The sequence below is a fragment of the Aphelocoma coerulescens genome, chromosome 7 (assembly GCF_041296385.1).
Source record: "Aphelocoma coerulescens isolate FSJ_1873_10779 chromosome 7, UR_Acoe_1.0, whole genome shotgun sequence".
In the NCBI taxonomy this organism is placed as follows: Eukaryota; Metazoa; Chordata; class Aves; order Passeriformes; family Corvidae; genus Aphelocoma; species Aphelocoma coerulescens.
The window spans coordinates 2,773,097-2,795,458 of NC_091021.1; the positions used below are offsets into that span (position 1 = coordinate 2,773,097).

Here is a 22,362-nt window from a genome sequence, read left to right on the forward strand (position 1 = left end):
GTCCCCTTTTCATCCCTGCAAACATCCAAGGGAGAAGTCCTTCCTTCAGCCAGCAGAGCAGCAGCCTTCAGGAGGGGCTCTTCCCAGCACCCCAGCCCTTTCCTACAACCACTCTCACAGCTTCAGGAGAAGCTTCCTTCTGGAGGAAGGTGCCAGGCTAGTTGAAATTGTCACTGCAGCCCAGGGGACAAGCCATTCCCAGAGACATTCCTATGAAGTCACCCCACACCTGGAACCAGACCAGAGATTTTTTTCATCCTTTATCCACTCAAGTGAGGCAGGGTCATCAAGAACTCTTGTTTGGGACATTAAACAGTCCAAGTTACCCCCTCTGACAACTCCTGCCTGTCCTTTAACCTTACCACAGGCACAGCAGGAGGCAAAACCATCCCTCTACAGGTGCTGAGATGTGTACAAGTCATGCAGCACAAGCAAAACAGCAGACAGGCCCTAGGAAGGTATTACCCTAGGCTGACATTTCCTATCTCATGCAGATCTCACCTGGAAGATCAGTACCTATTAACTTCCTTCAGCAAATAAACAGTGCCCCAAGGACAGCAAACAAAGCATCAGGGGAATACACAGAACAGGAGCTGCCAGATTCTTACTGCCAGTCTCTGGTTTAGCCAGAGAAGATGCAGGTAAAGAATGGACAGAGAGATTCCCCAGAGAACCTCACAGCAGGGTTTGTGCCAGCTACAGCCACAACAGTGGGACAGGAAACACATGTAAGGAGCATTGTGGACTCTTCTCTGTGGAAGAGTCCCAACCCCCAACTTTTAAAGGAAAACTCCAAGCAATCACAACTCCTGGGGAGCAAGAGCACAGGAAAGTCAGAGGCCAGGGATGGGGTTAGCACAGCAAAGGGGCCAGGAAGAAATGGACCATTTTTTATTTTGGGTTGCTGTCTTAACCCGTCCCAAAACAGTAGAATGCTCTCTACCCTGTCCCGTGTAATCCAGTCACTTGGAAATAAGCCACTGGAGAGATCAGAAAAGAGGAGTCTGCTCCCTTTCAGGCTGGAGCAAGGGCAGATGAAATGACAGCATTAAAGGAAAACCAGTCTTGAATACCTCCTATCTCCTAGGAAGTGTCTGGATCAAACAGGCAATCAGGCAAAACAAAATTCATGGCTAGAGTCACAGCATGTCAGCAGCAGAGCCAGGAGCACACCCAGAATTTCCCCTCTCCCAGGTCCATCTCCCACCTGGGCAGCCCTGCTTGAGCCAAAGGCACATGTGGACACTCCCTGCTCTGCACCAGCTGAGAGCTGAGCCCACAGAAGTGTTCACTGAAAAACTCTGGGCTGCTCCTGGGCAAAACTGAACAGATTTTGTAAAATGGAACCAAAAAGAGAAAATCCCTTTGGAACAGGCACAGTGGTTGCCAGCAAAAATGTGTCTGGGCTCATCTTTCACTCCTCTCACTGTGCTCCAGAATTCCACTTTGCTTTTCCCAATCAAGAGTTCAAATCTGCTTAATGCTAACTGTGGACAGCAGAGAAGGGAAGTGGCTCCGGCCACTTCCCCCATTCCATGCTGTGGACTCTGCTCTGCTCCCAGTATGGGAACAGGCCTGTCAATGGGTCTTTCACCTTGAAGAAAGCAACATGGCATTGCCAAAGCACAGACTGTAGGACAGAGTGCCTCTTGCAAACCACCTGCTCCCCCTTCTCCCACAGGGAAGAGGATAATGGATTAGAAGCACCTGCTGACTCAGAAAAACCCCCACCACCCCAATTCAGATCTTTATCTTCTATGAGAAGCTGAGCAGAAGCCAGGCTTTCACACCATTGCACAGGCCATCTAATGCATTAGTAGAGTCTGGACCACAAAACCTACCTCAAGAAGAAACCTTTTTCCTGAGGACACAGAATTTGGGTGACAGGGACCACACAGACTGCACATAGCTAACAACTGTATGTTTATTTGCAAAAGACACTGATTTTCTACACTGGCAGCCAACTTGTGCCACATCCTTCTCCCTTAACATGGGGGAAGGCCTCTTCACAGTGACCAGCTCTTGCCAAGCACAGGCTGCAGGAGCCTCCCAGTTCCACCAGTGACATTCCAGTCCTGGCTGCTGGTGAGGCTGTGCCCAGAGAGGGCTCAGTGGTGGAAGAGCCGGAGGTTGGTGTGGATGAGGGTGATCCCCAGCTCGTTGCAGGCCTCGATCACGACGTCATCGGCAGCCGAGCCCGAAGGGGCAGCGATGAACTGCACTCCACTCTGCACACACAGGGAGGAGTGGAGGGATCAGAGGATGGAAAACCAAAATCCCCCTTGGAAGGAGTTGGCAGTCCCAGTCCTATATCCACATCCCACTGAATGAAGGCTTCCATCCCCAAAGCTGCTCCTCAAGGGGAGCAGGAAGTTCTCCCTGCTGCTCAGAAATAACCCCAAAATGGTTTCTCTGGAAGCGACAGGCCTTGGCTTGATATTCCTAAATCGTTTAATAAACTTTAATCCCCTATTCATCCCAAATCTACAAACTGAGCAATGACTGGATAATTACTGTCCATGTGAGACCAGTAACCATCAGCAACATCCTTCCCAGGATCTGCTATCCTAGTGCAGGGATTTTGCTCAGCAGTGCACACAAAATGAAAAGCTCAAGCTGCACAGACACTCCCCTGGAGCCACCCCAACCTCCTGGCCCTGCCATGACCTTACCCGCTTGGCTCTGTCAACGTTATCCCTAAAAGGGAAGAAGGCATCGGAGCTGAGGGACACAGCAGACAGCTTGGCAATCCACTGCTTCTTCTCTGCTTCCGTCAGCTGCTTGGGCACCTCTTCAAACAGGGCCTGCCACTTCACCAGGTCCTCATCCTGCAGGCACAAGAAGCCAGCTCAGCCCCAGAGCACACGGCTCCATCCCAGCCAGGGGATGAGTGATGGCATCCCTCTGACACTGGGCTTTCTCCTGCTGGGAACTTCATACCAGGGTGTTTAAAACACACCCCCACCATCAGCACTTCTTGCATCCTTTTAACTCCTTCCTTCTCCTCACCACAGGGCCTGAAGGATTCCTTCTCTCCCTCAATTCCAAGATGCTCTGCCGGCAGTGTGCTGCTCCATAAATGCCAGCAGGCATCTGGTAGATGACTTTACCCATGACCGACAGCAGCTCAGTTTATGATTCACCTTCTTGAACAGCAACTGCTCCAGTTCTTACCCCCTTAAACAAGCAACTGCTGATGAGGTGATTCACAAGGTCCCTAATCCAGCTCTTGGCTTTTGATACTTAAAAAGGACATACTATTTTGTTGTCTCACTATGGCCTGTAACAGGGAGGTCAGAAGGATTCTGAGAATCTGAAATGCCACACAAACAAACAGCTCTGTGTGAGAAGGTGCCACTGACAAGACAGGGAGAACTGGAACATCAGCTGGAGCTTTAACCCATCCTCACTGCTGGGAAGAACCAGGAGCCGAAGCCAAGCTGCTCACTGAGGCACAGGGCAGGTTCCAGCTCCCAGGGCTGTGGGTGCAGTGTTGGAGGGGCAAATAAGGACACTGTGCCACAGGGCCAGTAAATGACCCTGGGGGATCACCACCCAGGGCCCAGGATCCCCCAGCTCTTTGGGGTCACCCATTACAACACTCCCAGCAGGTCTAAGTCCTGCACCAAGACCTCGTTTGGCAGAGCTGTGCTGCAGGGGGAGCTGTGAGCAGCCCTCACCTCTCCGATGGTGTCGGTGACGTACTGATCGATGGCGTTGGAGATCTCGGCCCTCTTCACGCCTGCCTTGAACTTCATGGACAGCACGTGGGGGTGGTGCCGCAGCCACCAGTTGTTGGCCTTGTCCCCAGCCAGGCGCGTGCAGTGGATCCGGGACTGCTGCCCCGCGCCGATGCCGATGACCTGGAGCACAGGGGTACCAAGCACAATCTGAGATCACCACCACAGCTGCATTCCAGACAAACCCTTAAGAAAGGCCTCCCACAATTTAGCTGCTCCTCACCCATGCAGCTGAAGAGTGTAGGTAATTAGCAGGGAAAACCTGGGAAATGCCTGCATCCCTGATCCTGTAAATTGGTTACAGGGCCAGCTGTCTGCACTGCTAACTTCCACAGCTCTGCTGAGCTGACAGTCACACTCGAAACAGGTGTGTTCTTTCCCCCTTCTAAGTAACACAGCCCCAGCCATCAGAGTCAAACCCTTAACCTCAGGAGAGTGATACAGTTACGGCTTTTAAGGCAAAACAAAATCCTGCAGGTCACAGAAACAAATGTGACTGCCAAGAGCTGGCTGGCTTCCTGCCCCTTCTGGAAAAGGGCACTTCAGTCAGAGCATTAATGTCTGAGCCCAGGTCACCCAAACACCATCATCTCTCCGCTGAGTCAGGCACACACAGCTTAACCACACCAGCTGAGAGGTGCAGTTCGTCTGCAAGGCTGATAAGAAAGTAACCCCACTGCTCACTCAGGAATGCTGGTCAGTGGCACCATTACATCCCATGAATTGTCAAGGCCCTGGACCCACCACACATCTCCTGTGCTGCCATCTGCCAGAATCTGGGCTTTTTAAGATAGCTGCTGCTAACCCCGTTTAATAACACTTCTGGCTTGATCTCTAACAGATAAGCAAAATCCACACAGTGGTTTTATCTCGAGGAAGCTGCTAAGAAAATACAGCACTTGCTCAGCTCAGCCACCAGGGATGGCAGACCTGGGCTGGTAACTTTTGTCCATCCTGTGGGTCCCACTCCCACTTCAATCTGGAGATCTGACAGGAAACAAAGTCTCTCCCATCATTTCCTGCTCAGCCACAGCTGAGCTGTTCCCCAGACTGTTCTCCAGGGACACAGTGCTGAGGCTCGAGATGCTGGCCAGTGCCTCCGAGCTCCCAGCGCAGACTGGGACAGATGGTAAAGCCATAAGTCAGAGGCTGCCCTCAAAGGAATGAGTCATTTGTCTTCCCATTCATCAAGACACAGTGACTTCACCTCTTACCAGAACCATAAAACATTCTGCTGGATCCTGTTCCCCCAAGGAGCAAATGAAAGGCTTGGGCTGCCATCAGATATGATCTGCTCAGCCATAACTGAAGTCATCAGTGCGTAAGAAACCCACAGGGATACTGGTGGCAGCACAAACACGGAACAGATGCCAAGTTTCTTATGGTTTAGTGGCACCTTCCCCCCAACAAACACTGCTGATGTCCAGCCTCTGCTCCCAACACACCCACTTAGAACTTGCAGGGGACCCTGGACCCCGAAGGAGCTCAGCTGCACACTGGTGTGTTATCACTTCCACAGGGGTTTATCCTCCCTCCCTGCACAAAGGAGAGGGCTGGCTGTGTCCCACAGCACACCAGGAACTGCCACCCAGCCCTTCAGAGTGGGACTAGCAAGGCCAGGCTAAGGCAGGAATTTTTAGCTGGGGATGCAGATGTTGCAGAGTACCGGACTGGCTGCTGCTAGCACGGGCCAAAATACCATAAAACATTCCCAAGTTTCTGACATTTGGGATGTTCTGTGCCCCTTCCCAGCCAGAACAGTGCCTCATCTTCATTACACCCCTGTGAGCTGTGGCCTGGCACTCCTTGATGGAATAGGGTGTTCTGCTACCTGTCCGCACCCAAGAACCTTTCTGAAAGAGCCTTTTCCTTTCCTCTGTGAACCACTCAAAATATTTCACTTTTTTTGTGACCTACATTTTGTCAAGAGATTAATAACTAAATTGTGGCTTGTATTCAACAACTCCAAAATGGCAGGGACTTTGTACTTCAGTTGATCAAAGTGATGCAGCCTGTAACATCTTCACAAGCATCCCCAAATCTACAGAGATTCATCTGCAACACAGGTTCAAGCCATTGTTTTGCCTTTCTTAAAACCACAGGTTTTGATGGAATCCTGCTGGGGAAGATTTCCTCAATCCAGCCTGAAATTTCTGGTCTAGAGATAAAAAAATTAGTAGCTTGAGCTTCTGCTTAATGCAGCCTCTAGACCTGGACCTGACTCTCCCCTCACACTGGCCTGTACCTATTCCCTGCCTTTTTCACTTTATAGAATCCTTCTTCCTACACCTCATCTCTCCCTGCCCCACATGGTGCCCTTCCCCCATACAAAAACACAGCTGAAACCTCAAAATCCTCCACAAAGGAGCCATTCCCCCCTTTTCCTACACAAAAATTAATTATGTTTCTTTCAGAGTTTAATCTCCTGGGAATCCAAAAGTGCTTAAGCAGAACCTATTAAGTGTGAGCAGTGAAAGGAGACAGCAGCACAGGGTGAGTAGAAAAAAAATCTATCACTAAATAGAAAAAAGATTGGGTGAAAATTAAGAACTACTTGAATAAAACACTTTAGTTCATAGGAGAGTCAAACACACTCCATAGCTGGAATGCTGTGCAACAGCACAGAGTGGATGAGATGGATAATGCCCAAAGGATTCTTGCAAAACAATCCAGACCTGCTCTGGATTTTACCCTGGATAATGAATGAATACCTACTCAGATTTACCCTGGATAATGAATGAAAATAAAAACCCTAAAGACACTTGGAAATATAAAAATCTAATAAAGGACTTGACCATTGGGAAGACAAACAAAACAGTGAAGTCACTGGGAAAGCATAAGGTAAATTAACAGGTTTGTTTTATGCTACCGTACAGAGAATAAAGAAAGAATAATTTTAAATTGCTAATTTAAAACATGATGGTGTCATTAAAGCAAGTGTAAATCAGCGTGGTACAAGCTGAAAGTCAGCCAGAACAAGTGGAAGTGTTTATTGCAATTAGTGGCAGCTGGCTTCCTGCAAATTAAGTGACACTCAGGTCCAGAAATGCTTCCCACTCCACACTTTCCTAGGATGTAGTAACGCAGCTACCTCACTGGAGGGGCTGATCCACTCCTGAAGCCAGTGGAGCCAAGCTGTTAAACATTCCAGAGGTCTCATACACCAGAGTTTTCCTAGGCATCCCCATTTCCTAGGGATGCTGTGAGGCTGAAATAAGCCCTGGAAAACCAAAAGCAATGGGACTGAAAGCAAGGTGGACTTTGCCAGACTTGGCTCATGTAACCCAAACCAGGTCAGATCCTGGAAGAGCATTTGAAGTGTAACAATGTGGAAGCTGCTTTCCAGAACGTATTTGATTAAAATCTGCAAGCCACCCCTGCAGCCCAGCCAGCTGAACCCCTGCCTGGGTGCCCAGGCTGCTTCTCCCTGCTCCCTCCTGCCCTCTCCCTTCCATTGGTACATCCATTACCACACACACTCTGGAAACATCTGCAGCACCACGCTCAGCCCAGACTTGCAAAAGCACGGGGGAAATCTGCTGTGATGAGGGAAAAGGAGCAAAGGCAGAGACACCTTTGTTCTGGGGGTATGAGACCTAACGCTGCTGAGTGCAGAGAATCATTTAAAAGAAAAAAAAAAAACAACATAAAGCAGAATAAAAGACAAATGCTGGCTCTCCAAAGACATATTCTGAGGAACCACACAGCACACAGCCCCAGGAAGTCCTTTGAGACAGCCCTGCAGCATTTTCAGGCTGTACCAACAACCTGACAAAAACAGATCAGTGCCAATGCAAGGAGAGCACTGCAGCTCAATCTCAGTCTCCACCTGTAGGGTTCACTCTTTGCTCCATTTTGCTGATTTATGATTTACTACAGCTCAAAAACATTCTTTGTCTTTTTCTTCCATATTTTTTTTTAAATAATCCATGCCTACTGAAAAACTTCCATGGAGAACAAAGAACCAGCTAAACAGCACCATTACAAGAATGATCTGCTGAGCAAAAATACAACTTCTATTACATTTACACCAACTTCTAGATAGCTGATTTGGGCCAAATGCCTGCTGATGACTTGGAAAGAAAGGATTTTTTTTTAAATTCAAGAATGAAACTGAAAGAGGAGAAATTTAGGTTAGATACTAGAAAGAAATTCTTCCATGTGTGGGTGGGCGAGGCCCTGGCACAGGTTGCCCAGAGAAGCTGTGGCTGCCCCTGGATCCCTGGAAGTGTCCAAGGCCAGGTTGGAGCAACCTGGGCTAGTGGAAGGTGTCCCTGCCCATGGCAAGGGGTGGGATGAGATGGGCTTTAAGGTCCTTTCCAACCCAAACCACTCTGTGGCCGTATGATTCATAATCTCAATTACACATTTGATAATACCCCTATAAATTCCAACATCCATCATGAGTTTTTTTAAAAAAATATAATCAGGAAGAACAGAAGATTTTTATTGCCCTGGAGGTGTGAAAAAAAGAAAGCATATCCCATCTTTCTATGTAAAAAGTGAAAATAAAGAAGCATTTGGACAGTCAGAATCCAGCTGTGAAATCTACTGTAATTTCCTAAGGCTTTACACTGACTACAAGACTCCCTGAGAAAAATGATGTGAAAGAACAGAGTAGTTAGAAAGAAATTACTCAAGGCCATAGTGCAGAAGCATGTAAGAGCTTTTCCAACCCCACCAATGCAAGAGCCAGCCCTGCCATTACCATGAAAAAATGACAGCAAGGTTTTGAAGCAGCCTCTTGAGGAACAACTGTTCGGCACAGCGCTGTGCAGGGCAGCTCCTCCAGCCCTGTGCAGCAGCTCCCTGTGTGCTGGAGGCTTTTGCAGGCCTGCCAGAGCAGCCTGTGAGCAGTGGGGTGGGGAAAGCCCTGCTGCAGTTACCTGCCCATCCTTGGCGTAGCAGACCGAGTTGGACTGGGTGTATTTGACAGCAATGCTGGCCACAATCAGGTCTCGGACAGCAGCCTCGGGCAGCTGGAACAGAACACCACTGTCAACACCACTCTGACACCCATGAGCAGCCATGCTACACCCCAGCCCTCACAGTTACTGAATCAGACACAGGCAGAACAAGGTAGCTAAAAATACCCTGGTTTGTTCAATTACCAGCAAATTTTGTTTAGATTAAAACCCATAAATGATTGGTTTGGCAGCTGATCTCCCAACTCTCAGGGGTAAGACTCAATCTCACCAGGTTCTATCACTGGCCTTAAGCCTGAAAACTCCTCTGCATTTACTGTCATCAGATGTGCTCATAGGCAAACACCAGGACCACAGCAATTAGAATAGCTCCCAAAATCTGTATTATTTTTAAGTTCCATTCCTAATTTATGAAAACAGTTTTTATTACCTCAATGTCTGAACTTGCTTCTGAGCCCATGACTAATCATGTGCTCATTAACATCTGTTTTTTTAATGAGAACGAGATCAGAGACAAACAAATCACTGAACACTTTCTGGTGATGTGGGCTCCAATTGCTGAGCAATAGCAGCCAGGCCAGAGTTTAAACAACACAGTGCACACAAAAGGGTGATGTAAACAAAGAGTCAGGAGATGTGATGGATCCCTGGCACATGGCTGTCTCACCATAAAAAATTGCACACAGTAGCTTCTTGTTTACAAAGAGTATTTACAAGTATTGTGGTAGTCTGAAATAATGGGAAAGGTCCAGCTCCTCTTTGATTCCTCCAAGGAATCTAAACCAAGGAAAGCTATCTTGATTTACCCAAGTATATTAGGTCCGGAAAGTCCACTGCATTGTTTGGCAAGAGCCAGTTAAATCTCATTAAAAAATTTTAGGAGCTCTTAAAATTGCCCAGTGGTGACTTCCTTGATGAAGGCACAGCAGTTCATTCATTCCATGTGTGTTTAAGCACATTGATCTTCCAAACTCACGTTTTTATTCTTGGTGACAATGTTCTTGAACAGTGCCCGGTCGATGACCGCGTTGTTCCTCTTCTGCATCAGGTTCAGCCCATAGAGGGTTCGAACCTCCAGGTCATCGGGCTCGTAGTGGGGATCCATCTGAAAGCCAAAGACAGGCCAATAAAGCACTTTTAGACCAAAACCTACAGTCTTCCAGTTTTCACACAAAGGGGAAAAACACAGAATCTTCCAGCCTTCCAAAGGAAGGCAGAAATATTTGGAGCTGCTTCCCACATGCCTCAGGCTACAACTCCCACCCCCCTGTGGCATTCAAGGGAACAGCGAACGTGATTATTTCCAGAGCTGCACTCTTGGGGCACATCTCCATCCAAGCTGGAAGCACAATTAACTTACACCAGCACAGGGATCAGGTTAACTGCAACTGTGACGCTGCACTCAGGTCCACCTGTGCATGGCCTTATTCAGAATTTTGGTGGCCCCAGCTGAGGTTTCAGACAGGAAACAACCCAGACTAAGGTGACCAGCTCTAAACAGGAGCATGCACATGCTTTTATGTGGTTTTCCTAATCCACTGAAATGTTTTAGACCAACTTTCCTTAGCACTGCTCTGCATTCAGCCCTCAAGAGACAGGCTTCACCACTACGACCTCATCCTTGCAAAGTTAATTAATTCCAGAGGTAATCAGCTGCCAAGACTGTCTGCAATTTCATTCCTTCTTGCCTGAAGCTCCTGAGCCATCTTCTCCAGCTCCCCTGGCAGCTACACTACAATTGGAACTTCAGCTAAGCCTTGCATTTTCCTTCTGTGATGCTACCGTGAAGTTCTTTGCTCATTTGTCTTTTAGAGGCAGCAGAAATAGGACCTGACAGCAATCTGATCTATTAGTCCTGTTCACCAAAACTGGGTGATTTTGAAGTCCCAACAATCACTGCAGGAACTAGGAAGGAAACCTGACACTGAGTTGGCCACATAATATTAATATTCCTTCTTCACAAGCATGCTGGCTGCAGCATGTAAATGTGCATCATCTCAGGTCCAAAGTGTCTGTGAAGCTTCCAGCTTCATCCCTGACTGGAGCAGGGGTACAAACCTGGAGAACACAGTAAGCACCATTCTTCTTTTTGGAAAGGATTTTGAGAGCTTCTTCCTCATAGCCAGGAGCCACCACACCATCAGACACCTGCAACACACAGATTTCAGCTTCCACAGGAGAAAAATGAAAGGGGGGTTAAGCCTGAAAGCTCCACCTGCCATTCCCAGAGAGGCACACACACCTCTCCTGGGGTCTGTGTGCATCCTACAATAGCAAAAGCACTGTTACACTACAGGTTTCAGTCCTGGAAACAAAAGCCAGCAGAGCACTGTGAGCTCCTGGCAGGGGTTAGTAAAAAGCACCCCACATCACTTCAAGCAGAATGGAACTAATAACTAATATCGTCCTCCGGGGGAAAACAGCTTGACCATGACATTCCCACTTCTCAGCCTTAACAGTAAACGTGCCTTAAAAACCAATACATTCTTATTTCAACAGTGACACTCCTGAGGAGGTAAAACCACTGGCAAAAGAGCTGTTAAGAGCATGGAAACTGAGAGTTTATATTCATCAGTGCCATGAAGCGATACACAACTTTCACATTTGTGTCTTACAGTGTGGGTGAGATTTTTTCAGTTTTCAGCAGCACTGTAGCAAATGTTACCCTCACAAACCAGCTGAATGTGCTCTTTCATTTGTTTGACATCATAAAATCACAGAATGGTTTGGTTTGGAAAACACCACCTCATTCCATCCTGCTGTGGGCAGGGACATCTCCCACTAGACCAGGTTGCTCCAAACCCAAAAGATTCTGTGATTCTAAGTAAAAGCACAGCCTGGGAAGTGGCTGACCCTACCTGTAACTGGTAGGTAGCAACCTGTGTCCAAATTTCTGCCTGGGGCAAAGGGCTGGCCATCAACATTCCAGCCCTTTACTTCTCCCATGACATCTGCTCAACCAGAAACTTTTGACAGCCTAAGCAGGGTTTCTTTCCAGAGGTCTGCAATCATCTCGTGGAAAGCAGCACTGCCAGCTCTGCTATTTCACAGGCTCTAGCACACAGCCAGGTGTTAATAGGTAGGAAAAACAAATGCATCAAAAGATTGGTGTAAATTCTGCACTCCAGATCAGCGATTACACAAATTACAAAAACCAGTAAAAGTCTTCCAGGTAAAATAGGTTGATTTCCAGTGAAAAGGCTGCTACAAACCCATGGCTGCATCTAGAATGATTGTCCTTGATATCCTAGAATGATTTTCTGCTGTCACTAACCTCTCTGGAGATGATCTTGGCAGTAGCCACGTCGCAGATATCAGACAGGGCAATGAAGTCACCGAAAGAGGACATCCGATCAGCACCTGAAAAATCCTGACTTCACTCCTTTATCAAACTACAGCATCACACAAAGAAAACTCTTCACTCCTACAGTCCAGTCATTTGCTATGAGAGGTAAGAATTTAATCCCACAGCAAAAAGAACCAAAAAAAAAAGAGGCCATAAAAGCAAGAAGGATGAAAAATCCTACCTCAAACACATGGACCTTTAAATACTCACATAGTTGAGATATTCTTCCTTCTTCACTGCCTCTGTCAAAGCTCTAACTCTCTAATGACTACCTCCAGCACTGCAAGCAGCTCAGCTGTACCCTTGGTGGCAAGAGGACAAGGAGAGGCAAGGATCACACAGAAAGATTTTAGATGGGAGACAGTTGGAAAAAGAGGAAAGCTTTTAGACGGCTATGCTCCCACCTGGCTTTTCCTGCAAGAAAGCAGACCCAGAAATGTAGCAACTTTTTTCTTCTTTTTTTTTTTTTAAATAAGTATTTTCTGTATTTAATGGCATAGCTAAGGTGAACTCAATTCCCATCACAAATGCTCCACTACTCAGCAAGGTCAATTCTTCTGTCCCTGCCATTCTAAGGGTTTATTTTTCTAGCAATCGTGCAGTTGTTTTGTGATTGCAACACTCTAAGGTGGTCTGTGAAGAATGAATCCAAGGCAATGTGCTCCTTAGCAAGTTTACCTTGTTTTCTATAATCTGTGCAGCTTTTCTAGGAATGCCATGGAAAACGAGAGATGTAGCAAAGTATCTCAGCTAAGCAGAGGAAGCTGCTTTTGTCTACTTTTTTTAGCTTCTTTTGTGAGCTCTGCCATACAAAAGCATTAAAAAAACCCCCATCAAATACCAGACAGAAACATCTCTACTCAAGTTAAATATTCCTGAGCATGCCAATGCCGAGTGTGCTACCAGCACCACTGCTCACCCAGATCCTTTAGTCAAAGCCCCACATCCATGTGTGTGTGTGTGTAAGCACACATTTAAACTTACAAATGTATCATCTTACAGGTCTTCTATATTCACCAAGGAACAGAATCCAAAGTGGTTTTAGCTCTTTGAAACAGTCAGTATACAAGGGCTGCTCTCTTGGAGAGCAGCTTTTGATAGGCAATCAGGCAGATCCTCATGGAGAAAACCCCTCTGGAGGAGGAGTGTGGTGCAAAGGGAAGAGCTGAGGATGCTGCTCAGGTGCTGAGCCCCGAGCTCAGCTCTTTGGACAGGCTGGTTTGCCGCGGTTATTTGGAGCCCTCACCTCTGCTCCGGGCGTAGGCAGAGGCCAAGGGCGTCAGGGTCTTGTGGAAGTCGTGCACCATGCACACTTGGGCCTCCTCCTCGCTGAGTGGAACTCCAACAGCAGCACCTAGTGGGAAACACGAGCCAGGGCACTCAGACTGCTGCTGCCTGCCCCAGGACCTGCCCACACAGCCGGGGAGGGGCACATCCCACCCTACCTGCGGGACTGACGTGCTTGAAGGAGGCTGCGGCTGGAATGCCCAGTGCCTGCTTGAGCTCCTTCACCAGCTGCCAGGCATTGAGGGCATCGCAGAGGTTGATGAACCCGGGAGAGCCATTCACCACTGCAAACACAGCATGTGAACACATTATAGCAGGCAAACCCCTCTCCCCAGAACCTGGAGAGCCAGCACAAAGGATTTCTCCCAGCAAGCACTCACATCACTATAAACTGTTCTTGTTCAATGACCCTGGCTCCTCAGCAACTGGTGGAGTGCCCAGAAATGCACACCAAGAGTAAAGGCCATTTAAAAGTCTGCTCTCAAAACGCTTTGCTCTGGCCCTGAAAGAAGAACTGCTCGCACTGACATGGCAGCACTGTGAGCATTTCAGGAGACTGGAGGAGAAAAGACCATTTTAACAATAATCCAGGAGGAGTGAACATAGCATTGTTCTGCTGCCATACTGGGAGGCAGAGCTGCAAGCAAATCAACCTCCAGTGCAGGAATGGAAAAGCTTCCTAAGAGGTCCCGGAGTTGAAATGGGGAAAACGCTGCAACACAAAGCTCCACTGCTTATTCAGCAGGACAATGCCTGCACACATTGAAAGCAGTCTCGAGAACAAGAGTAGCCAGACTTTCCCTCCAAAACAGGGGTTTCCCCCACTACTGTGGCAAGTCGCACACCCTGTAAAATGGCAGAGAGACACACCAGACGTGTCTCAAATTTGCAGGTGGGACTAGTATCCTTTCCTGCTGCCACCATCAGCAGAAGCAGCATTCTACAAAACCAAGGTAACAACCCCCTGCTCAAAACCATCAAAGAAAGAAAGACAAAAAAAAGAACAAAACCAATTCAAACCTAGAGAAAAACAGCTTGATTTCTAGGCAGAGTAAACAGTGACACACAAAAAAATGGGGAAGATACTAAACAAGGAAAAATGGCAAGTAGAAAAACATCTTAAAAGGATGACAAGGTTTTCCTTTGCAAAATCTGGATCTAATGTCAAGCAGAAAGTACACTACACAAATCTGTTCAAAGTATCTTAGACACACAATCCTACAGTGACAGAGAACACAGAGCTGCAATTGGTCTTGTAGGGCTCAGCAGAGCAGCTTTCCTGTCTCATACAGCTCAACTTTTTAATTGCTGAGTTAGTGCCATTCAGTAATAAAGCAGCTGTGAAGGCACTGCTGGCCATCCCTTGGACTAAGGTACACGACAGTCTTTCAGTTTCAAAGACATGTCCAACCATCTCCATTCCCAGCTATCCCAGAGCTCCCTCTTGGCCAGCACAGCCGAGGCCTCACCTGTCAGGGGCAGTTTGGGTCTGGTGGTGTAGAGCTGCGCAGGACTCTGGTGAGGATTCATGCCGTACCTCAGGGGCAGCTGGGACACTCCCTTGCTGTACTCCTTCCTGAAGTAGTCAGAGATGGCTGCATCGTACTGAGCAGTGTGGGTGAAGGCCTGGGGAAACAGTGGGGAACACTTGTCAACTTAGAAACATCAACTTACAGAGGATTTGGTGTTTAAAGAGGTAAAGAACCAAAGGCACATGAGCCTGGCCCAGCCCTTCAGGGCAGGAAAATGTGACCAACCTTCAGTGCCAGCAGCCGCCGGGTTTCCATGGCAGTGTCTTTGTCCCTCGATGCTGCCATCTCTTTAGCTACGGCAGTGTAGTCTGCAGGGTCACACACGACTGTCACACGGGCGTGGTTCTTGGCAGCTGCCCGCAGCAAGGCCACTCCCCCTGCAAGAGAAGGGCACAGGCGTGAAGCACTTCCCTCCTGGACACAGCACAATCAGGAGGCGTGGCTGAGGCCAAGAAGAGATGTGCACCATCAATCCTTTGTGCCAGATGAATGTGTCCCCTCTCTCCAGCACAGAGAGGAGTGAGAATGCTCTTCAAAATGCCCAAGGCTGGTGAGTTTGACTCAATCTGCTGCTGAAGGTGCACACTGACTGGCCTTGGCAGAGCCAGGCAGAGCTGCAGGGGCGAGGAAACAGGATGTGGCTTGTGATGAGCAGGTGGGGGCAAGAATGTCTTCGAACAGCACAGCCACATCCCAAAGAGGATGGCTGTCCCCACACATGGCTTAACCACCATCCTCTGCACGCTGGGCCAGGCAGGGGTCTGAAGAAAGATTTGCTTTCACGCTGCTAAACAACAGAGGTTCCCAAATGTCTCTGCAAATAATAATGAGTCTTGCCCAGGTCCTCTGTGTGAGATAAAATGCCACACTTCTTCCTTCAGTCTGACTGCACTGCTATTGCAACTCCTTAAATCATACAAGATACTAGGCTGTTGCAAAGGAAAAGTAGAGGCTGGCACTGCTTCATGCAGAGCAAGCATTACTCCATAAAACATTTAATAGAGAGCTCTGCTGGGCATCATTTGGACTAAACTACTGCAAGAAAATCCAATCCCAACCCAACCGCATGGCACAAAACTGCACCTGTACTGTTCACAGGCTGCCAAGCGGAGATGCTGCAGTGAAGGAACAGCAAGCCTTTGGGGTTAATAACTAGCAGCAAGAGAAAACATGCTAATGCACGTGTCCATGCTTCCCAACTCAGGTCCTGAGGACACTCCCACATATTCAGACCAACCCTTTTCCTTGCAATGGCTTCCCGCAGTGAAGCTCTCAGCCATCCTCAGAGCACTTTCAGTGGTTCAGCTTTGCTCTGCAAAGCTCATGGTTTTTTAAATTTCTATTACTCTGTCAGGCTGCAAAAGGGGTGTAGTCTGCTCTCCATGTTTCAGTAGGAAGCATGGTCCACTAGGCCTTTCCAAGCCCAGCCCTCAGGCTCCTTCTTTTGGGCAGTGCATGACTTCCCCCCATGCAGCATGCCTTGCCAGCCTGTTATTGCCATTTTAATTGCTTAAAAGCAACAAGGCTTACCCAACTATGCCTTCAGTCTGCTCCTTGCTGCTCCTGAGCTCACTTCCTTTATAGGTGTGCAAGGCCACCAAACAAAAAGAGAAGAACTGAGACCACTCAGAGTTCAGAAGCATACAGTCTGTCTGGAAAGCAGATTCGCTCTCCCTGTAACTTACCAATATCAATCTTTTCCACTGCGTCCTGTACAGTCACACCAGGAGAAGATACAGTCTTCACAAAGGGGTACAGGTTGCACACTACAACTCTGAGAATTGAAGGGGAAAACTGGGTTATTCAGGAAGAAATAAAAGGGCCAAACTGGGCTTGGCAAGCCCAAGATATCACCAGTGATTTTATGGTCATCTCTCAGATCAGGGACCAGAATAAAATCCTGTGGCCAAGAATGGTGCTCAGCCCAAGGGCAGGTGATGGTACAGTGCATTAGGACATGTAACTGAACTCTGTGTATCAAACAATGTCAGTACCACAGTTTACAGCCATCAGATTAAAGGAAGAGCTTCTTTAAATACATGTGCCTGAATATAACTGTTTAGTCATTTTAGTCCACACTTGAGCCGTTTCAAAGGCCTTCAAAGTGGGCTCTCAGCAATACTGCAAATGGGCATCCACCAATTCTTGTAAGAGAGTAAGCACCCAGGGAAGGTCCACAGCAAACAAAGTGCAATCAATCTAATTTTCCACAACTTTTCCAAGAGCAGAAAATGACCTACATGTCACCTTCTGGACTTTTAAAATACCAACAACATATGGCGCCTGAGTGTGCAGCCCAAATGCCATAAAGCTTCTGTAGCACATGAAAGCAGGGGAGAAAATCGACTTTTCCCGCTCAAGCTAAGAGTGGACCTTACTGGAATTAGTTTTTCCATCTGATCTAGAAGTAGGTCTGTATTGCAGCAAGCATGATGTAATAACTTGCCTGTCCCATCCTACCAGAGCCACAGGAACTGCAGTGAAAGGCGGGATTTGTTCTGACCTTCACAAACAGGGTTTTTAATCCAAGAGAATTCATTTACTTTCTTGATCTGAGTACATGAAGGTATCAAAGTCCAAGGCGTGCTCAGTATGGCACAGAACTGCTGTGATGAGTACCCTTGCACCCAACTTATAACATTCCTTTGTTCCCACTCCATGTGAACTCCAGCAGAAGGGATGATAAGCTTCCAGTATGGCTTTCAAAACCCCCCATGTCTCTAAATTTCCTACAATGTATTTTATTTTCTTTTCTGTTTCTCATGCCCCCTTCCCCCCAATCCATTCATGCTCCTGACCTGTTGCAAACCATCAGGAATCTGTGGACTTTAACACTGCTAATGCTTTTATCTGTGCAAACCAAGACAATCAATATCAGGCTTTCCTTCATTGACTTGGATATGCAAATTTTATGCAACTATGCAAAGACAGTCCTGCTGAGGATCAACTACTTCTGCTTTTTGCAAGAGAACCTGAATCCAAATTATCAGTCTGCATGCAAGTGCACAATAAGTCACTGATGTAAGGGCACGTTATTCCCCCTGCAATTCAGCAGAGCCTGCTTTAATATGCAGCATGCTCTGAAGAGCCACCACTGCTGAGCCATCTAAGAGGATTCCTGTGGTTTTAAATTTCAGGTTTTCAAATTCAGCCCAGAAATCCATCCATCGGTTTTTAAAAGTAATTTTAAAACTCCAGATGCATTCTGGCCCACAATCATACTGTACCTCCCACCCTGGCTACACCTACAATTTGCTATGTCCAGCTCAGCCATTTGTTTCTGAACCAGGAGCTACTCCCTGTCATGTAACTGGTTATTCACAAGCAGTAGTTGGATGTTAACACCAGTTAGTCACATACAGCCCCAAACTACCCTGTGTGACTGCACCAAGTAAACACATGCCAACAAAAACTGAAAAAAAAGAAATAAATCTTTGGTACATTAGTGCACAAACTGGGTTACTTCAGTTTCTGGGTGCAGCTCACTTGCTCCCAAGACAGCTCACAAAGTTTTAAGTTTTCTGTCTCTTATCTGTGTGTTTTCTGTCTGAACAAACGCCGTGTTCCTGACCCACTTTCCGTGTCTGTTCTTTATTTATGTGTTGAAATTCAGTAAACATTATGCAAATATCAAAGGGTATATTTACTAAACAAGCATTTCAAAATCGGGAATTGCCATCTGATCAGACACGTGGAACCAACCTGAGGGAAGATGAGCCAGCTCCCAAAGTACTGAACTCAACTCTGCAACACGTGTAACATGGCCCTACACTGACTGTGTGTAACGTGTCAGAATTCCCAGGGAACCAGGAGAAATTCTGACCTCCAAGTCCCCTGTGGAAACCACAACATAACCTTCCCAGTTTAGTTTTCTCTTGCTCCAAATGGTGAAGAGGTGCCTGTAGAAAATTATACTTTTAAATACATAGTATGTCCTGCCAGGGCAAAGAAAGGAGACTGCAGATCTGCTGGTGTGTAGATGTTACAATCTCTACTGCTCCCCTTCCTTGGTGCTGACTGGGCTCTAATTCTGGTTTTTGATCACTGATGGATTACATCACATCCCCCAACATTTACCTTACAAGGCTGAAATCCTGTTTCTTCATATCAGCATTATCCTCTGGAATATTGCGAGCCAAGATGCCTAGTTACAAAAAACATCTTCATTAAAAAAGAACTAAATCACTAACAGGTTTTTAATTCAACATCTCCCTTCACATTGTGCTTTCTTCCTCAGAGACTTTCTATAGTAACATTTTCATTCTAGTTCAGACAGCACCCTCAGCCCCTGCTTCTATTCCACTTCAGGGAGTCTTTGGCTGTTCAAATTCCACACTAACAGGTGTTCTTCCCTGAAGGCCAAATCCTAGAGCATTCCAGGTACTGACCAGCAACCTCAACAATGTACTTTCTAAGCACTCAGTTGCTACCCTTAAAACACTGAAACCATCATTAAGGACTTCATGGGAGAGAAAAAGGGCACCTGCCCTTTGAGACAAGGGAAGCAAGAGAGAATGAGCAGTGCAGGTGGCTGGTGGGGTCTGGGAACTCAGAGAAACACGAGGGTGACAGGGTGGCACAGTGTAAGGAACAGCACAGTCCTGTGTTTAGGGTCATGGGAGATTGTCTCCAGCCCTCACATAGATGGGCAACAGGTTCCACGTGAGGTAACTCAAGCACAACAACGGGAGATGAGAGAGCAGGTGGATTAATGTGCTGACAGACCACTGATCAGAGACCCTCCCTGCTGAAGAGGAGTCAGAGAACATCAGAGCATGCAGAAATCACCCCCAAAGCCTACGCTGTTGTGTTCCTTATGCTGCTCACCAGACCCACCCACAGGTTAAACCCCGTGGAGCTCCCCGCCCCAGCACGTCTGCAGCTGACTCTGCAAAGGCATTCACAGAGAAGCTCTGTTACTTATAGCCCCGGGGAGAGAGCTCTGCTAACTGCAGAGATGCCAGCATAGCAACAAGGAGGTAATTCAGCCACCCTGCACTTCTCCACCCCTTGGCTTTTCACCTCTCCTTCTGTTCCTGGAGCAAATCTGTTCTCATTACTCGGTTCTTCCACACAACCCTTAAAAAAGACATCTGTCAACTCCTCCTTCCCACCCTCCCTGCCCTCTTTTAGACTGAAAAATGTATTAGCAGACACATACCAGCATGGACTGCAGGATGAAGGGTTTTCACACGTCCACCCAGCATCTCAGGGAAGCCTGTCAGGTCCGAAACATCTCTGCCCAAGAAGAAAACAGCAGGGTAACAGATGTGCCACACTGACTTTATCTAGAGGTTGAATGACCCAAGCCAAAAAAAGTGTATAAATTTCACTACAAAATCCACCTACGCCAAAGGGACAACAACTGCTTTTCCCATGAATGGAAATGGAGTTCATGGGTCACACCCAGCTAAGAAGTGCAGTTATTTTTTGAACACACTGGAATAACCAAGATAAACAAACCCCAAGTCAGAATGGTTTGCAGAGAGAATGGAAGGCCGTGTGGAGGTGCTCTTCCTCCCAGCTTAGTTTCACCACTCCTTGTGACTGTTTAGGGTGGCAGATAACAATAATGAGGGAAGGTGAAATGTGAGCATCCTTTGCTTCAGGCTTCATTGACAGCACAGCCAAGGAAAGAAGTTGGAGAGACACAACCAAGTGCTGGGTAACAGTGAGCTCTGGGGGTGATGTAGATTTGTGCTGGTGCGTCCCAGGAGCCACCCACTGTGTTCACAGGGAACAAAAATGGAGTCAGTCACCTGTCCTGCCAAATAATTGTCATTTTTTTCATCACTGCACTGAAACCCATTTTTATTTGGCCAGAGCTGTTTTTTAAATCACAGCATGGAAGAAACCAGAACAAATTTCCCCAGAACCATGGGCTAAAACAGCCAGTGACTGTACCTGACCTTTTTCTAACAGTGGATGAACAACACTTAAAGGCTCCATCTGCATTAAGTGATTGTGCTGGAAAAATTATTTGTGACCAATGAACTCCAGTGAGCTTTAACATGTTCCTGACACATCAGTGCTGTCCCAGGACTAGGCAAAGATCAGCCTTCACCTGGCTGTGAGGAGCTGCACTCAGGGCAGATTATGAACAGCAAGGTAACAGATTTCCCAAGGAAACAAAGCTGGCTCAAGGCAGACAAGGCATCCCAACAAAAAGCTCCAACACCTCTCTGCACAGTAACACTCCTCAGCTTCAGCCAACAGACCCCCGAGTAAGAAGGTTCTGAAGTTTGCTTTGGGGTAGGTTTTTTTTTGTTTGTTTGTTTGTTTTGGGTTTTTTTGGGGGTTTTTTTGGTTTTTTTTTGTTTTGTTTTTGGTTTTTTTTGTGTTTTTTTTTTTTTTTTCCTTTGGAAGGGAAGACTTGCTTTCATGTCAGTTTTCAGCCACTTTTGTTCACAGAGAAAACAATTTAAGTAACCTCAGGGCCCAAAAGAGCATTTTTGGTGGTGATGTACGGGGGAGTGTGTGTACCTGACAGGCAAGCCAGCATCCCTGAGCGACTTGGCTGTTCCTCCGGAGGCAATTAAACCCAGGCCAAGTGCATTCAGGCTCTTCGCAAATTCCACCAGGTTGGTCTTGTCAGAGACGCTGAGTAAAGCTGGCACACGGGAAGAGCACGAGTGTTTGGGTTTAAACAGTGGAACAGAGAAAACGACAGGATTAAGCGAGTGAAGCTTTTATAAGTTCCGTAGTTTAGCAGCGTATGCGGCCCCGGGTGCCTGAGGAGCGGAAGGGGAGCACCAGAGCCTCGCGCTTCTCCTCAGGCGAGGCCGCGGCCTCAGGGCGCCCAGCGCGGAGCTGCATCGCCTCAGCGCGCTCCCGCTCCCCGAGCCCCGCAGCGGCCCGCACCGGGAACACGGGACACCCGGCCCGGGGGACACAGACAGCGCCTGCCCGCCCCCGGCACACCGCGGAACCGCCGCTGAGGCACCTTCCGGGGCCCTGCCGAGGCGAACCGGCGGCCATTGCGGGGCCGGCGGCGGGGCAGCCCCCCCACCCCTCACGGCCACCCTCTCCGCGGCCATCGGCGGCCAGCGCCCGCCCCGCGTTACCGAGCTGCTGCCGCGCGGCCATGGCGCCGTCGGTGGGTACAGGAGGGCGCGGAAGCACGGAAGGGACGATCGGCGGCGGCCCGGCGGGATTTGGGCGCACGGGGGCGGGAGCCGGAGGGGGCGGCCCGGGCGGGGCGGGGAATGGAGGGGGGCGGCGGTGCCCGGTTTGGGTGGCGGGCACGTGTATTTTGGGACACACGCGTGTCCTCGGGGTGCGATAGCGGGGTGCGATAGCGGGGTGCGGTGCCCTGGAGGGTGAGGATGGCCCATGGTGTTGTGTGCGCCACGGGTGTGCGAGCGGGTGTTCCTGCTGCACATGTGCTCAGTGCATAAGTGTGCACGACACGGGTGCACCAAACATACACACACACACACACACACACACACACACACACATATATATATATATATATACACGTGCACTGACATGGGTGCACCACCCACACGCAGAGGTACGTGTATGTGCAC

General features: G+C 48.1%; 1 protein-coding gene across 1 annotated transcript; it reads right to left on the reverse strand.

The window, feature by feature from the left end:
* Positions 1-1,906: 1,906 nt before the first annotated feature.
* ATIC (5-aminoimidazole-4-carboxamide ribonucleotide formyltransferase/IMP cyclohydrolase) lies at positions 1,907-22,001 on the reverse strand. Its single transcript, XM_069021761.1, has 16 exons — positions 21,895-22,001; positions 21,314-21,440; positions 19,992-20,068; positions 18,908-18,974; positions 16,516-16,604; positions 15,056-15,207; positions 14,768-14,924; positions 13,457-13,582; positions 13,258-13,365; positions 11,940-12,025; positions 10,724-10,813; positions 9,642-9,770; positions 8,627-8,719; positions 3,681-3,863; positions 2,673-2,828; positions 1,907-2,228 (listed from the first exon to the last, which is right to left on the reverse strand). The coding sequence occupies exons 1-16, from the start codon at positions 21,914-21,916 to the stop codon at positions 2,109-2,111; spliced, it is 1,782 nt and encodes a 593-aa protein (XP_068877862.1). The 5' UTR covers positions 21,917-22,001; the 3' UTR covers positions 1,907-2,108.
* Positions 22,002-22,362: the final 361 nt, after the last annotated feature.

Bases quoted from the DNA above. Each gene is read 5' to 3' on its own strand.
- ATIC (XM_069021761.1), bottom strand. From the start codon at position 21,916: ATGGCCGCGCGGCAGCAGCTCG. The intron at 21,441-21,894 runs GTAACGCGGGGC...CCCGTGTGCCAG, and splicing joins GGCCGCGCGGCAGCAGCTCG to CTTTACTCAGCGTCTCTGAC. The intron at 20,069-21,313 runs GTACACACACTC...CTTCTTGGGCAG, and splicing joins GATGCTGGCTTGCCTGTCAG to AGATGTTTCGGACCTGACAG.